Here is an 18,020-nt window from a genome sequence, read left to right as displayed (position 1 = left end):
GGTGGTGCATGTAATTATTATCATGTACAGTAGCCATGATTCTTTTACCACTTCTCAAATGCATTGCAATGGTGCAAAAACAGGGCAGTGATCACTCAAGACGCTGCTGTCCATTATCAGTTATCTGTTTTTATTACAACATTACATGTATATACAGTAAAAGAGACAGTACGAATGTACGGCTGAGACTGAGAGATTGTTGTTGGTTTAGAAGCACTTCCTGTGGACGATGGAAGGACCGGCCTCGTCGTACTCCTGCTTGGTGATCCACATCTGCTGGAAGGTGGACAGGGAAGCCAGGATAGAGCCACCGATCCAGACGGAGTACTTACGCTCAGGAGGAGCAATGATCTGGAGAGAGAGAGAGAGAGAGAGATGGGGTTAAGCTCTGAGCAACCACTGCATGTAGACAGTACCTTTCTATATACTTCAAAAACATTTCCCTCGGGACGTTTTAACCCGAAACTCATTTTGGAAAAACATGAGTGTTTATCAGAGGGGTCCAAGACACGGACTTTTGTCGCACTTGAACCACGAATAACCATGTTTTGTGGTTGAAATTTAAAAAAGTAACACATCCTTCCCTCTCGGGTCAATTTGACTGCCTTAGGAATGAATGGAATGCGAGGAATGCTTCAGTACACATAGAGAAACATACAAATGCTCAAAATTCAGACTAAAAATTAAAACTTTACCAAAAAAATATTTATATTGTCTACATGTGTATCTGAATGCATAAAGATACACTGATACACCCAGAGGAACAGCTCATATAGAGCTATAAGGCCATCTAGAGTCATGAAATATCATGTTATATTATTATTTTTCCACAAGAGGTCGACAAAGACACACAATGTAAGATATTTAGAGCTGAATTAAAAGTTATTTAGAATTTAAGTTGAAAGAATGCTTTAATTACTTTTTATTTATGTATCAAATCTAGTTATTTAAAGGTAAATAAAAAAAAAAGTGTGTTAAAAAATATGATCAAAATAAGCTTTCTGGACAAAAAAAAAGAAAGAAAAGAAAAAGTATAATTTTATGGCTTCGGGTCATGTTCATCCGTGAGGGAAACATGAGTTACAAAGTGCGAGGAAAGGATGAAGGTTAAATGCATTAAATGTGTGTGTGTGTGTGTGTGTGTGTGTGTGTGTGTCTCACCTTGATCTTCATGGTGCTGGGAGCCAGAGCAGTGATCTCCTTCTGCATGCGGTCAGCAATACCAGGGTACATGGTGGTACCACCGGACAACACGTTGTTGGCGTACAGATCCTTACGGATGTCAATGTCGCACTTCATGATGCTGTTGTAAGCGGTCTCATGGATGCCAGCAGACTCCATACCTGAGGAGAGAGAGAGAGAAGTGAGTGTCAACCCATCACAGGTGAGCACACCTGAGGAGCAGCGGGATGAGACGCACCGATGAAGGAGGGCTGGAAGAGGGTCTCGGGGCACCTGAAGCGCTCGTTACCGATGGTGATCACCTGACCGTCGGGCAACTCGTAGCTCTTCTCCAGGGAGGAAGAGGAGGCTGCGGTCGCCATCTCGTTCTCGAAGTCCAGAGCCACATAGCAGAGCTTCTCCTTGATGTCGCGCACGATCTCACGCTCAGCTGTGGAGAGGCATTGAGGAGTGTGTTACTTCGCGGCGTTCGCACCTGATGCACACCTGTGCTGCTGCGAGTAGCGCTACTCACCGGTTGTAACGAAAGAGTAGCCTCTCTCAGTCAGGATCTTCATGAGATAGTCAGTCAGATCGCGACCGGCCAGATCCAGACGCATGATGGCGTGGGGAAGCGCGTAACCCTCATATACGGGCACGTTGTGGGTCACACCGTCACCAGCGTCCAGCACGATACCTGCAGACACGTGATCACACAGGTCAGTGATGCATCGGTCACACACACACAGTCTAGCAGTCAAACGGTCTCTGGTTTTTAATAATGTTCATGGATTCTGAAATGTTTCAGTTCTTCTAACGGTTTTAAATGTTGCTACTTTATCAGAACGTCCAGAGAACATTCGAAAGTAACGGTCCCAGTGTTTGAGGAATGAGACAATGTAACGGTTTTACGGGAACGTTGACAAAACGTTCTTAGAACATATTTTTGTTAGCTGGGATTGTTTAATGAATAACACAGGCCTACTCAAAAAATAATCAATGCTAAGAAATGTGTAATGTGAAATCTTTTTAATCATAATTTGTAAACGATCCTAATGGAAATCTTGTTATTATTGTTAACTTAAACCATTTAAAAAACTTGATGTTGTTACTTGAAATATGTATAAAAAGTATTATATAAAGTATTAAACTAACTAAACCTATATAGACATATTTAAAAAATATGACAAAACGCTGAATCAGCTATAAATAAAACTGCAATAGTATGTCAATAAGTTCCTGCAAGAATAACAATCAAAGAGAATGGGATTTTATCTCTTAGTCCACTGCGAAACAATCCAATCAGATCCTTCTGGATTCAGAAAATAAGATTCTGCAGGATTTTTTATTTTTTTAACAACACATTCTGATGTGAAATGTGAAAAAAAGGTACAAAAGCCGTCACAGGGGCGACATCCTTTCAAACATACTATAATATGCACTATTTAGGGTTTAATATCTGCTCTTTTGTTAATAATATGCACCTTTAAGGGGTAAAGATGCTACATAGATGAACCTTTTGAAAGGTTACCATCCCAATAAAAGCATTTGTACCTTTTTTTCTCTCCGAGTGTATAATACTGATCTGGCTCATTGTGTGTGTTGTCTAGGAGTGTGTGAAGAGTGTTAGTGACTGACCAGTGGTACGGCCGGAAGCGTACAGGGACAGCACAGCCTGGATGGCCACATACATGGCGGGAACGTTGAAGGTCTCAAACATGATCTGCGAGAGGAGAGACTCAGTGTTATAAACCCCGTGAGGGAGTGTGTGTGTGTGTGTGTGTGTGTGTATGTGTGGATCTCATCAGTACCTGGGTCATCTTCTCCCTGTTGGCCTTGGGGTTGAGTGGGGCCTCAGTGAGCAGGGTTGGGTGCTCCTCAGGGGCCACACGCAGCTCATTGTAGAAGGTGTGGTGCCAGATCTTCTCCATGTCGTCCCAGTTAGTGATGATGCCGTGCTCAATGGGATACTTCAGGGTCAGGATACCTCTCTTGCTCTGAGCCTCATCACCGACGTAGCTGTCCTTCTGACCCATGCCGACCATCACACCCTGAGCGAGAGAGTTCAGAGGTTTAGTGAGTCTGTCACACACACACACACACACACACACACACGTGCACTGGTCTGTTTTCAGAGCGATTCGGCTTTTCATAACTGCGGTTACACTGCATAATGAATGCATTAAAATACTTGTATAATGCGTTATACATGTGTTAACATGCGTTTTCAAATTCTAGAACTAAAACACGTGTTTATTTTATTACACTCGATCTATTAGTGTGAGTTTGACTTCACAGTTTTGTTCATATTTATATCCTGAAGGGTTGTTCATATGTCATTCGCCGGATTACACAAGATTCTACGCCTATAAAACATGGTGAAAATGATTAGTTTCTGGCTGATTTGTGGAGTGATAATGCATTTCACAATGTATATTTAATTAGGCAATGCATTTGAAAATGCATATGAACACTCTAATGTATAATGCATTATAAAAGTATTGTAATGCATCGTATAATGCATTGTAACCGCAGTTATAATACATTATATTAGAAAGTAGAAAGCATTAAAACACGTCAAACAACCAATTTCAGATGTAATAAGGATTCAGTGAATATTATAATGCATTTTAACGTTATTTATGAAACTATGCAATGCATTCCGATGCACATTATGACTAGCTTTATAATGCATTACAGATAAAGGCTTTAAGTAAAGTGTTACTCGCATATTTCTTTTAAAAATATTGTTTACATTGTAATTTAATTTTTGTTTCTATGTTTGCTTGTAAATTGTAAGATTGCAAAGAATCTGAATGTTATAATGCATTTTAACGTTATTTATGAAACTATGTAATGCATTCCGATGCACATTATGACTAGCTTTCTAATGCATTACAGATAAAGGCTTTAAGTAAAGCTGCATATTTAATTAGACAATGCATTTAAAAAAACGTGTTTCAATTCTTAATCAGTCAGCCGGAGGAATATAATGATATCAGCGTGGTATGGATTAATGAGTTGTGTTTTTGTGGTTGTGCAGAAGTGTTGCACCTGGTGACGGGGTCTTCCAACGATGGAGGGGAACACAGCACGGGGAGCGTCATCTCCGGCAAACCCGGCCTTGACCAAGCCAGAGCCGTTGTCGCACACAAGGGCGGTAGTTTCCTCGTCGTCGCACATGGTTGGTTTTCTGGGTGGTCTGAGGAAGAAGCATCACACAGTCAGACACCGAACACACACACACACATGCACACACTGATCTAAACACGTGCTTCTTCTGTCCTGCCCGTGAAGGGTTACTGAAATCAAATCTGCAGCTCAAGACTTCACTAATGCCAAAGAAAGGCCGGAGTTTAACAGCCGCTCTATTTAGGGCTCGAGTCTTCTCACTTTCTCCAGTCGCAGCTGTCATAGCATGCTCTAGTTTCATTCATGCACTACGACGATGCCTCAGTGTTGCACGGAAAAAAACACTGAAATGCGTTATCAAATCAAGCCTAAGATGATCCGCTCCAGCAAAAGTGGCTGTTATCCGTTCTCGTTTTCTAACTAGTCTAGAAGTCTAGAAGATCTGAAGCATCGGATGCAGAAGTCGACGTTCGCAGGACTCACCAAGTTGTTATATCACAAGACTGATGCTTCCACTGGGACAGTGAGAGAAGGTGAGCAGGGCCTTTAAATACGAGCGGCTCCTGGGGGCCGGGGCGGGGCCTGGGGTTCACACAAGCCCAAATAAGAGCACGCAAGAAAAAACGAAAAGCAGAAAGTAACCCCCTCCACCCCCGAGTCTGATCTCAGCGCGCCCTAAAATTAAGAAAGGCTTCCTTAGGGATAGCGGGCAGAGCGCCAGTCATCTACGTGTGAGAAAATGCAGATTATATATTATAATAACAGATATTTGACATGATAATATAGTAGAATATATATATATATATACACAGTAGTCAACATTTGAAGTGGATCAAAACCTTTCATCAAAGTTACACATGAATTTTGAACAACTTCAAATGTTGATTACTGTATATATATATATATTTAAAGCCTATATTATTGATATAATATAGTTTTAATAATAGTTATTATTTGACACACAGTCGCCAACTTTTTTTCTTGCATATCTCGTGCAAAGATTATTCACATAAAAAACTGTAATGTGCATGTTTTGTGCATTTTTAATAACTTTTCACTTTTTTACTGTGTAAAATGCAGGGGTGCATGCGTGGGAAACGCTTTAAACATTTACACTTTCGTTCATCCGTTCGATAGGGATCATATTTAAATCAGTGTCACTTTTTTGTATTGGATAAAAGCAGAGATGTTTGAAACATTCACACTGTTGTTCATCCCTTTGTGAAGGAGAATGTTTAAATATTTCCTGCATTAATACACTTCAGTGTGTGTGACGGACCCGGCGTGAGGTTTAGTGGGCGATAGTCAGCAGTCTCTGGATAGAATTGTGATTATTCAGCGTTTTACGAACACAGGCTGCCTAAAGATGTCAAGTAGGGTTTGCCGGGTCTCGTTTTAGCAACATCTTAGAGGCTCCTCGCTCTCTCCAGGATGAATACTGTATATGTCAATGGCCTCAGGCATGTGGGCTCGAACCCTAAATGTGGTTAACAGCTGAGAGTAACGCGCGCCTGGCCCTCTGCCCTCTCCTGCGCTCTGATTGGCCGAGCCGGGGTTGTAGCCGCGCTCTGATTGGCTCAGCTCTCTCCTTTTAGGGTCACAGTTCTCATCAGGTGTTGTGAGTGTGAGTGTGTGTGACGGGACGTCCCATTGGTGTGTTTCAGAGATCCCGATCCTCATTAGGAGATTCTCCCTTACTATGGCAACATGTGTAGTCGTCAAATCCTCTTCCTGATCCTGAGACGCTCTTCCAAACTCGTCGCCGTCGGTTACCCAGAACTAGACCTGAAATAGAACTGGAGTCAAACTCAGACGTTCATGAAGGAATTTCATTTACCCGGGAGAATCACACCGAGAGATATTGCGATCTCATGAAGATTCACACAGAAGAAGCACAACAATGACAAATACCACAATCAAATAAATAATAGCAAATCAAGAGGAACAAGAGACATTTAAAAGTGCATCGAGATTAAGAACTTTTATTTTGCAATTCATTCACAAACAGAAGGAGCATAAAAAGAAAAAGCACATTTATTTATTTATTTATTTATTACCAGATTCTGACAATATCTGTGGGACTTTTGGCCAAATATGAGAACCAGATGTAGTGTAATAACTATTAGTGTAATAAATTAAAAGATTTGAAATATAGGAGGATAATTTACCTAAAAGAGCTTTTATCTTATCCGTCTATCTGTCTATCAAATAACTAGAATACAATACAATTAAAAATAAAACTCAAAATCTATGAATATGTGTATTTATTGGTATATAATGGGAATGCGAATGCGAATGTGTAACGGTGGGTGAATTATATCTAAAACAAAGAAATTGATATGCAAAATGAAACATGCGGCTCTATTTCCCAGAATGCCGAGCGGTAAACGTGTGTTTGTAAGACGGCATGATTGAGGATGAGCGTCTGTTCTGGTTGTTCTTCATATTCACTGCTTGAGAGTTTGACTATTAATAGGTTTCTGCTCTGTCTGCACACACACACACACACACACACACACAAGAGTGAAGGAGATGCAGATTCCACAGCTTTATAATGATGAACACCAACACATGTCATATAATCACACAAACACATTCATTTACAGCCCCCCCCCCCCCCCCCAAACACAATATCTCTGAACAATTTGTTTCTTATTCACATCAAAATTTAAATTTCTTATTGATTTAAGGAAATTGCATGTGTTTTATTGTGTGTGTGTTCAGCTGTCTGCAGTTTGCACAGTGACTAAATGTAGAAATGTGTTCAGCTGAAAATCCCCGTCATGGAAGAGCAATAATGCCAAAGATGATAATTAACAAACTTTATTTTATATATCGCCTTTAAAGCAGCTTCTCAAGGCACTTTACACAAGAAAAATACAAAGAGAAAAATAAATAATAATGAAAGTAGAAAATACAGATAGAAATACAAAGCGTACAAAAGAAAAGAAAAGAATAATTAAAAATGATATATAATAATAATTAAAACCATTAGGAAAAAGCTAAACTAAAAAAAGTGAGTTTTTAGGTTGGATTTTGTGCATCTTTACAGTGTTTCTGACCTGCTAAAACACATTTCTTGAAACTTTCACTCATTTTCTCGAAACCTAAAACACAAAACCAAATTTTCAAACTAAATTCACACAACACTTGACTCTTCTGGCTAAATCAAACAACTGCTTCAAAACCATTTCACATGAATTCAAAATCAAACAATGCTTTCAGATCACACACACACACACACACCAGTCAATAATACACACACTCCAGATCATTCATTAAACACCACAGAGAAAATGGAGAACAGTGTCCAGGGCATGTAGTTACAAAAAAAATCTTTATTGTACATGGTAATCATTTTGAAGAAAAAAAACAAAACAAAAAAACACACAAAACTAAAGAAACTAAATCTAAAAATGTGAAACATAAATATATTATTTTGTGAAGAGCAACAGCGCCTCTCAGCGGCAGGACGAGGAACTGCAGCGTGCGCGCTCACGTCATCAGAGCGACGCACGAGCGTGACGTGACGCTGCCACGCGACGCGACGGCTGTGATGATTACATGCCTCCACATGAGAAGTTTTATGATGTTTTCTACATCGTTTTGATCGGAGATGGTGTTGAGGAGTGTGTGTGAGTGCTGAGCTCATCATGCAGGATGAATGAGTACTCTCTTCAACAGGAGAACGAGCTCGAGGCGCTGTCATCGATATACGGGGAGGATTTCACTGATATACGAGCGGAAGATCCATGGAAGGTATTGATTTTATATTCAGGAATGACATTAATGTGTTTGAAAGAGCTCATGTTCAGTTCATGGTTCTTTTAAGTCCTCAAAAAGTCATGATATACTTGTTCATTTCACTTTTTACGTCCTTGCCCAATTGCTGTGCTTAAATTTGAAAATGTGGGCGTGTCATATGGTAATTAGCTCAATGTTGTGACATACGCATCACATAAGTGTGTTATGTTACAGTAACATGTAATTAATTAGCTGAAACCATGAAACTTGTACTGCTTATCAGAAGTTTAACAAAAATAAATAAATATATATTTAAAACCCTATGAAATTTTTCCCAAATTCTGTTTTTAATAAAATAAATGTTAATACTGATTTTAGAGGAACATTATACTGTACAATAATATTTTCATTCTGTTACAATTTGTTCAAGTTAAACCAGACTTTTATTTTGGCGGGTTGTCAACTTTTTATTTAACAACAAATTCTGTGTTTTTAATTTTATTATTTTTTTTATACTACTTCTAGAGGAACATTCTGCTGTACAATAATATTTTAATTCTGTCACAATTTCTTTGTCAAACCGGACTTCTAATTTGGCGGGTTGTCAACTTTTATTTAATAACAAATTCTGTTTGTTTATATATATATATATATATATATATATATACATTTTGATACTGCTTTTAGAGGAACATTCTACCGTACAATAATATTTTAATTCTCTCACAATTGTTTTTAAAGTTAAACCAGACTTTTTTATTTTATTTTATACTAAATTAATAAATTCCGGATTCAATTTTAATCGCTAAATTAAGTTTCAATATTTATAAAGCAACTTATATATATATATATATATATATATTATAATTATTTCTTTTTTAAATTAATTATTAATAATAGGGCCATATGGAATGCTTTCTTTTTTTCAGAAATGTTATGTTTTAATTTTTCTCGGTTTATGATTTAATAAAAATGTATTATCAAAATTGGTGGTGATCAAACAAAGGCATAAAACATTAACAATTTATTTAGAAAAAAAGGTAATTTATTTAAAACATAGAAGAAAATTTTGGATATTATTCTAAGTTTTAATAATTTAATAATTGTTTTGGAGGAATATTCTACTGTACAATAGTATTATAATTCTGTCACAATTTGTTCAAGTTAAACCAGACTTTTATTTTGCCGGGTTGTCATAGCGTTTCACTTGTTTATCCGTGCCGCTCTGCGAACCCCCCGGCGTGTGGCGTGCAGGAAGTGACACGTGTGTGCTGATGATGTCATCTGCAGGTCAGACGTCCCCCTGAGGTGTTCCTGAAGCTGCGGCCGAAGGGTCTCGGCACTCGATTCGTCTCGGTGGATCTGCAGGTCAAGTGTCCTGAGACGTATCCTGATGTGTGAGTGTCACTTTAAACACATTCGCATGGTCACATGACACGCATGGTCACATGACACACATGGTCACATGACACGCAGCTCAGCAAATAAAACAAAGCATGTTTTTTTAGCAAGTGGTTTATTTTAGATTTTTAAAAGAATATTTATTTGTTGCACCTTTTCGTTTTTATGCAGTTAAAATATAAATGAAGATAAAAGTAGTACCAAATACACACGAGTAATGAACAAATAAAACAATGCATGTTTTTTTGTGTGTGTTTTATTTAGATTTTTTTTGTGGCAATTCTTACATTTTCACAGAGATGAAATGGTACCAAATACACACGATTAATGCTCAGATAAATTTTTAAAAGAATATTTATTGCACTTTTTTGTTTTCATGCAGTTTAAATATAAATGAAGATAAAAGTAGTACCAAATACACATGAATAATGCACAAATAAAACAATGCTTCTTATTTAGTGTTTTATTTAGATTTATTCTTTTTTTTATGAATAATGCAAAAATACAATAATCTTTTTTTGTGTGTTTTATTTAGATTTTTATTTTATTTTAAATGTATTTATTTATTGCTCTTTTTCATTTTCATGCAGTTCAAATAGTACCAAATACACACGAATAATGCACAAATAAAATAATGCTTTTTTTTTTGTGTATTTTATTTCGATTTTTTTATTTTATTTCAAATGTATTTATTTATTGGTCTTTTTCATTTTCATGCAGTTCCCTCATGACCAGAATGATTGTTACACACGTCACTATAATCATCTCTATAACCATATAGTTTCCATCCCATCCATTTTTAAAAACATTTCTTTTAGAATTTTTTTGTAATTTTGTTTTGTCTTTGTCACTTTTATTTCCTTTGCTTTTAATGTCTTTATAGTTATTTCAGTTTTAATGAGAAATGATGCATGCTCTGTCTGTGTGTGTGTGTGTGTGTCATGTGACGTGTGACATCATCAGGCCTCCAGAGCTGGAGCTGAAGAACGCTAAAGGTCTTTCTCATGATAAACTGGAGGAACTGAAGGCGGAGCTCAACAAGCTGGCCAGAGCCCGATGTGGAGAGGTCAGACACTGCCTTTATCTGTTATAATGCATCCGCTCAGAATATGGGGCTTTCTTCAATACGCACGCACTCATATATTATATATACACAGTGTAGTGTCCAACAGTGACGTTCAGCCAGTGTTAGAGATTGTGTGTCATATTGAGTCGTTGAGCTTGGAGTCGATCGATGGATTATCAGTGATGATAGCGCAGTGAGTCATCACATAATGTCCAGGCACATCATTTGTGTCCAGGCTCTCATAAAATAAATTATGACCGCATGCAAAAACAAGAGAGAACCACTGATTAATAACTCATGTTGTTGTAGTCAATATCAGCTTTTTGTTTTTCTATGTAATTTTGTGCATTTTAAAATAAAACCTGTAGCTTTTGCCAAATACTAAAATACCGTAAACGAGTTTAGTGTTTTGTTCTTCCATCATATTTTAAAATTATAAAATATATTCCTCACATGTGAATGTTTTTGAAAGAGTCTCTTCTGCTAACCAAGACTTCATTTATTTGATCAAAAATACAGTAGAAAACAGTGAAATATTATTGTAATGTAAATCATCTGTTTTCTATGTGAATATACAGTAAAGTGTAATTTATTCCTGTGATCAAAGCTGAATGTTCAGCATCATTACTCCAGTCTTCAGTGTCACATGATCCTTCACACATCACTCTGATATGATGATTTGATGCTCGAGAAACATTTATGATTATTATTAATGATGAAAACAGTTGTGCTGCTTCATATCTGTGAAAACTGATAATTTTTTTTCAGGATTCATTGATGAATTAAAAGCAAAATAAACACAGTATTATTTAAAATAGTGCAGAAACCAGGGTGTGACGAGTTCAGATTCACGATTGACGGTTCGACTGTGTGATTTTTGTCACGACTGAAACAATGAAATGAACAATGAAAGTGTGTTTTATGATCGGTCACAATTGTGACCGGTGGGATACTGTGTTGTATCAACCATTGTGCAGTGTATTTGTGTGTGTTTTTGTGTGTGTGTGTGTGTGTGTTTTTTGTGTGTGTTTTTGTGTGTTTTTTGTGTGTCTCTGTGTGTGTGTGTGTGTGTTGAGATCAGACATCAGAGGAGGCGTGACCATGTGTGAGTGTGTGTGTGTGTGTGTGTGTGTTTGTGATGGTGTTTTTGTGTGTGTGTGTGTGTGTGTGTGTGTGTGTGTGTTTTTTTTGTGTGTGTGTGTGTGTGTGTGTGTGTTGAGATCAGACATCAGAGGAGGCGTGACCATGTGTGAGTGTGTGTGTGTGTTTGTGATGGTGTTTCTCTGTGTGTGTTTCTCTGTGTGTGTGTGTGTGTGTGTGTGTGTGTGTCTCTGTGTGTGTGTGTTGAGATCAGACATCAGAGGAGGCGTGACCATGAGTGAGTGTGTGTTTGTGATGGTGTTTTTGTGTGTGTGTGTTTCTGTGTGTGTTTCTCTGTGTGTGTGTGTGTGTGTGTGTGTGTCTGTGTGTGTGTGTCTGTGTGTGTGTGGAGATCAGATATCAGAGAATGTGTGTGATTTTTGTCACGACAGAAACAATGAAGTGTTGTGGCAAAGAAGGACGTTTAGTTAGAGCTCATCCTGAAAGAAGACAGCAGGATTCAGATACGAGAGATGTAGTGATGCAACTGCGGAAAAAGAAGTGATAGAAAAAGCTACGCTAATTGTTTGTGGAATGAGTAACACTGCAGAATTAACAGAAAAAACTGATATCTAGATCAGGGTTTAGCAGTTCACAGTTTAGCTCCAGCCCTGATCAAACACACCTGAGCAAGCTAATCAATGTCTTCAGGATCTCTAGAAGCTCACAGCTATAGGTGTGTTTGATCAGGGCTGGAGCTAAAGTGTGCAGGACAGTGGCCCTCCAGGACCGAGAAAACCCTGCAATAGAGAATAAAGAGGAAGTAAGAGAGGAAATGATAAAAGATGTTGCAGAATGTGTTTCTGGGCGAGATCTGATGGAGTTATTGAACCAGATTTCAAAATAAATTTTGAAATCTGCTCTGCTAAACGGCTAGCTGTGGGCGCTCTGCTTTTAACACGCTATATACAAATATCTGTGGGGTATTTTGAGCTAAAACTTCACACACACACACTCTGGGGACATCAGAGACTTATCTTACATCTTGTGAAAAGAGCATTATACCACCCCTTTAAAAAGAAAAAAAGATGTTTTAACAGATCTGCTGGGAATCAAAGGGAAAGGAGCATTAGTGGGATCTCGCTTTCAGAATCTGAACGACATGGATGCACCAACCAGTTTATTTTTTGCTCTTGAACAAAAGAATGGCCAAAGCAGATTAATGAATTCCTTATGGGATGATAATGGGAATGATTTGACAGAGCCCTCGGAAATTCGTAAGAGAGCTGTTGATTTTTATTCAAATCTAAAAGAAGATTTTAATATTGCACAGAAGTTCTTGTGAAGGTCTTCCGAAAGTTAGCCTGATCCTACCTGACTCTCGTACACTTCATGTGTGCAGAGAGTCTGGCCACTCTCCATTGACAAGCGTTAACTTCCTTGAAGCTGATTACAAGACTCTCTGTAAAGTAGGGCTGCACGATATTGAAGAAAAATGCGATATTCAATAACTCATTAAATAATGTGATATGCGATACGATAATGCTCAAAGTGTGTAAAATAAACTTAAATTATCTTTAAAATATATTTAAAATGATATAACCTACATACGTGTTTCACATTTTGTGAGAAGAAAACATCCCTAAACTTCTGCCAGTGAACATCAGTGTTTTACAGTGTATAAGAAGTGTTATTTTAACACCTCGGGGTTCAGGGGTTCAGGTTATCCTACATCAGGGTTATTCAACAACAGAAACTGAATAATCAAATGTAAAAATAAAACACTGCTTAGTTTTCACTGTATGGATTAAATATATCCTGATTCTTATTAAAGCTACACAAGTTATTTTCTTTAGATTTTCTCTGTCTTTTGCTCATGACTCCAGTTATTGCAAGCCGTCGCGATATGCAAATCACGATATATACATTTGCGATATTTCGATCATTTTGATATATTGTGCATCCTACTAAGTGTTTGAGATTCATTAACAGAAGAAGAAAAATTGCAGAAACATTGACATTGACTAAACTGCAGCTAAAGACAAGAGTGGGCCGAAAGGTTGTGAAGCTCCTGATGTGCTGATCTGTGTCCCAGCAGTGATGATGAAGAGGACTAGGCAGAATATTGCACCATATTATCTCTGTTAACACTTTTGTGTCCATGTTGAATTCTAAAGTTATTTGTCATTGTAGAGAAACAATTTTTTATTGTTTCCTTCGATGTGAACGATTTTTCACTAGATTTTTTGAAAGAATTGTTTGATTCCTTTGAAGAGTTCAGAGGTTTGGTTTATTTTTGGAGTGAAATTTGGGAAAAACAAGAAATGTAAAATTTTGAATTTTCTAAAGTCTTTTTTAGAAAGTCTTTTTCTAAAGAAACTATTTTTTATTGTTTTATTTGTAATTTTGTTATTGGTGACCTTTTAAGAAAGGTAAAATAAAGTTTTGTTAAAATTCAAAAGTCAATTTCTCTCTCTCTCTCTCTCTCTCTCTCTCTCTCTCTCTCTCTCTCTCTCTCTCTCTCTCTCTCTCTCTCTCTCTCTCTCTCTCTCTCTCTCTCTCTCTCTCTCTCTCTCTCTCTCTCTCTCTCTCCCCCCCTTCTCTCTCTCTCTCTCTCTCTCTCTCTCCCTCCCCCCCTCTCTCTCTCCCCCCCCCCTCTCTCTCTCTCTCTCTCTCTCTCCCCCCCTTCTCTCTCTCTCTCTCCCCCCCTTCTCTCTCTCTCTCTCTCCCCCCCCCCCCTCTCTCTCTCTCTCCCCCCTCTCTCTCTCTCTCTCTCCCTCTCTCTCCCTCTCCCTCTCTCTCTCTCTCTCTCTCTCTCTCTCTCTCTCTCCCCCCCCCCCCTCTCCCTCCCCCCTTCTCTCTCAGGTGATGATCTATGAGTTGGCAGATCTGGTCCAGGGTTTCCTGACGGAACACAACGCTCCTCCGTCGAGCTCGTTCCACGAGGAGATGCTGAAGAACCAGCGGCGTCTGCAGGAACGACTCGCTGAGGAGGAGCAGCGCAAGATCGACCAGCGCCGCAGACAGGAAGAGCAGACGGTACATCACTTCCTGTGGCACATGATCACTTGTGTTTGTGTCTCACCACACCATATTCAGTTTATTACATATCACAGGGTTCGTACAAAGTGCTTAAAGTGAATTTGCCTTTGTGAAATGTTGGAAACCCTTGAAGACAGACATATTTCTGAAAAAGTGCTTGGATTATTGGAAGACAATAGGCTATATTAGAAAATAGTGTTTCATTTTATGGATAAAACTATTTTTTTCACACCCGACTGATATTGATATAGATATAATTATTCAAGTATATATATAAAAGTATAAAAATTCATTCTTCTCGTCTATATATATATATTTTTTTTTTCAAGGGAGAAAAAATCATTTTGAATAAGGGAAGCGATATCTTTGTCATAGTGTCGTTTCAATGGTTAAAGTTCCACAGCCATTGCATCTGCTGCACTTTATTTGTACCATTTTGTTGTATTATTTATTTATTTATTTATTTGCCTTTTTTATAATTTGAAAGATAATTAAGATATTGTTTGATAAGTGCGATCTCTGATTGTTGACCTTGAAAACCCAAAAGTAGAGCTTGAAGTCCTTGTAAGTCCTGGAGTTTGATTGGACAGTTTCTGCACGAGCCCTGAGATCAGTCTTTATTCCGAGAACAACACAGATTGTTTCTGTGCATCTTCACAGTCATAACAGGAAAATAATAATGATCAATGATGCAAACTTCATCAGATATGCTGTAAAGCAGCTCTAAGACGACATTATTCAGATAAACTCAGTTCAGATTCTGTTCTCATCTGATAATCAATAACATTACAATAAAATCTCATTAAGTGTCTTACATTGAGACGACAACAGTATTATTGTTCTTGATTGTTGTTTAATAAATGCGTGCATGTTTCAGTGCTAAATCTCTTGGTTTATGGTCACGCATCAGCTTTATGTGTGACTGCCGTAAATCTGATCTCAGTTTCTCTTCCACAGCAAAACGAGATTCTTGCGGAGATCCAGAGGAGAGAGGAGGAGAGGCGGGAGGAGAAGAGGAGGAAAGAGATGGCCAAGCTGGTGAGATCCTGCTCTCCTCTCTCGTGGACGTGTAGTGTTCAGAGGATTCAGGTTCTGCAGCGGGAGGAAGAGATTAATGAGGAAAATCATCATAATCGTCTTTTAATATCAGTGAATAACAACTAGGCCTGTCGCCTGTGATTATATGATCTAATCGCAGTTATATGAGATTACCTCAATAATCCTGCAATTTTTTTAAAACACTGAATTAAATTATATTATATTTTATGTTATGTACATTTTGATATATTATGATATTAATGTTTTCTTTTTCTTTTTTTCTTTAAATAATGTATTATATAATTTTAACTAATTACCTTTATATAATCATTAAGTATATAATTAATAACTATTATAATATATTAATTATAGAATTTAATATTAATTGATAATAATAATAATTAATCACAGCATTGAAGTAAATCATATGGGCCTATTTTACAGTTTTATTATTATATTATATACTTTATATAATTCATTTAATATATTTATTTGATTAGTATTATATTAATTAAGTATTATATTGATTATTAGTAATTATTAATTCTCACAACATTTAATTCAATTTTATTATAAGTAGTAGGCTAAATCATATGGGCCTATTTTTATTATTATATTATATTTTTTAAAACTCATTTTAAATGTCATTGGTTTATATAATTAATTTAATATATTTTATTAAGTAGTATTATATTATATTAAGTATATTATTAATTAATTTTCACAACATTGAAGTAAATTATATTATATTTTGTTATGTAATTAATTATGTATATTATATTATAATATTAATGTTATATTACATTCATTATATAAATGTAACTAATTATTTTTTACATATTTGATATAATCAATTAAGTATATCATTAATAATTAATTAATCACAGCATTTAAGTAAATCATATGGGCCTATTTTATTATATTTTTTATTATTACATTATATACGATTCCTAGAGTTAACAGCCAGCACAGAACTCGTGATTGCGACAGGCCTTTATAAATAATAAATATATATAATATCTAAGATATAATAAGAGCATGTTGATTGTGTGTGTCAGGAGCGTTTGGAGAGTGTCGTCGCGGTCCAGCCGGCGTTAGAAACACACTCGTCATCGGTGTCGCCGGTGGATCCCAGTGAAGCAAAGAAAGTGCTGACAAACAGACGCAGAACCACATCAAGCAGCAGACACAGGTCTGAGCACACACACACACACACACACACACACACACACACACACACACACACACACACACACACACACAGACAGGTCTGAGCACACACACACACACACACACACACACACACACACACACACACACACACAGGTCTGAGCACACACACACACACACACACACACACACAGGTCTGAGCACACACACACACACACACACACACACACACCCACACACACAGGTCTGAGCACACACACACACACACACCCACACACACAGGTCTGAGCACACACACACACACACAGGTCTGAGCACACACACACACACACACACACACACACACAGGTCTGATCACTCACTCACTCACTCTCTCACACTCACTCACTCACTCTCTCACACTCACTCACTCACTCACTCACACACACACACACACACACAGGTCTGAACACACACACACACACACACACACACACACACACAGTGAGACGCCACCGTTCACACGTCTCATGTTGCTCTTCTCTGCTAGGCGAGACACGTACAGCGAGGAGAATCAGCGTCAGCAGGAAGTGCTTCACTTCAGCAACAGTTTCCTCGGAGAGGTCATAGTTCACAGAGGGAAGTGCATCGGTGAGCATTCTGGGATATCAGCCGGCGTTCGGCGTCCGATCAGGACTGATGTTGATGTGTGCTGGTTCTCTCTGTCTCAGGTGAGAGCGAGCGGCTGGGACGCAGTGTGTATTACGCGTTTAACTCCAGCACGGGAGACTTCTCCGTCGTGTACGAGTGGATCCTGCGCTGGAACAAGAGCATCGGGAAGTTCGTCACCAGCCAGGAGCGGGAGAAGATCGAGAAGTGCAAGAAACAGGTGGAGAATCTGCAGAAGCGGCACGGAAACTTTGCATTTTAGTTTTATCATGAAATTCGTATGTTTTCTCCATATCATGTGTCATGCATTTCAATTTCAATTTGTTATATATATATCAACATGGCTATAAAATAATAATAATAAAATAAAAATACAAAACAAATATTAATTTACTGTAAAATAAAAAGTCTATTTAAAAAAATTAAACTTGTTTATTATTATTTTACAAAATTACAATAATATTTATGACTGCCTTATTATCCTTATTTTCAAACATTAAATCATTGGACTTTCTGATATAATATTTTAGTTTTATAA

General features: G+C 37.6%; 2 protein-coding genes across 2 annotated transcripts in view; one reads left to right on the top strand and one right to left on the bottom strand.

The window, feature by feature from the left end:
- Positions 1 to 109: 109 nt before the first annotated feature.
- Positions 110 to 4,870, bottom strand: actc1b (actin alpha cardiac muscle 1b). The gene is made up of 8 exons (XM_084392585.1): positions 4,777 to 4,870; positions 4,216 to 4,363; positions 2,973 to 3,212; positions 2,800 to 2,884; positions 1,697 to 1,858; positions 1,421 to 1,612; positions 1,162 to 1,343; positions 110 to 351 (listed from the first exon to the last, which is right to left on the bottom strand). Exons 2-8 carry the CDS (start codon positions 4,342 to 4,344, stop codon positions 208 to 210), a joined length of 1,134 nt encoding a protein of 377 aa, XP_084248711.1. The 5' UTR covers positions 4,345 to 4,363; positions 4,777 to 4,870; the 3' UTR covers positions 110 to 207.
- A 2,948-nt stretch (positions 4,871 to 7,818) lies between these two features.
- eif2ak4 (eukaryotic translation initiation factor 2 alpha kinase 4) overlaps positions 7,819 to 18,020 on the top strand; it is a 55,914-nt gene continuing 45,712 nt past the window's right edge. Inside the window, exons 1-8 of the mRNA XM_084392582.1 lie at positions 7,819 to 8,052; positions 9,328 to 9,434; positions 10,402 to 10,504; positions 14,450 to 14,623; positions 15,584 to 15,664; positions 16,723 to 16,856; positions 17,364 to 17,464; positions 17,545 to 17,702. Coding sequence (XP_084248708.1) covers positions 7,954 to 8,052; positions 9,328 to 9,434; positions 10,402 to 10,504; positions 14,450 to 14,623; positions 15,584 to 15,664; positions 16,723 to 16,856; positions 17,364 to 17,464; positions 17,545 to 17,702 — 957 coding nt within the window. The 5' untranslated portion in view covers positions 7,819 to 7,953. The remainder of the gene's footprint in view (positions 8,053 to 9,327; positions 9,435 to 10,401; positions 10,505 to 14,449; positions 14,624 to 15,583; positions 15,665 to 16,722; positions 16,857 to 17,363; positions 17,465 to 17,544; positions 17,703 to 18,020) is intronic.

This window comes from Rutilus rutilus, assembly GCF_951802725.1.
Source record: "Rutilus rutilus genome assembly, chromosome: 21".
NCBI classification, from domain to species: domain Eukaryota; kingdom Metazoa; phylum Chordata; class Actinopteri; order Cypriniformes; family Leuciscidae; genus Rutilus; species Rutilus rutilus.
The sequence above is the reverse complement of the archived record's forward strand: the minus strand, read 5'-3'. Positions and strand labels throughout refer to the sequence as shown.

What these genes read in the sequence shown, in the direction of transcription:
- actc1b (XM_084392585.1), bottom strand. Translation starts at nt 4,344, where the DNA reads ATGTGCGACGACGAGGAAACTACCGCCCTTGTGTGCGACAACGGCTCT. An exon ending in ACAGGGAGAAGATGACCCAG is followed by an intron (nt 2,885 to 2,972) that starts GTACTGATGAGA and finishes CTCCTCTCGCAG; the next exon opens with ATCATGTTTGAGACCTTCAA. An exon ending in CGCTTCCGGCCGTACCACTG is followed by an intron (nt 1,859 to 2,799) that starts GTCAGTCACTAA and finishes ACGTGTCTGCAG; the next exon opens with GTATCGTGCTGGACGCTGGT.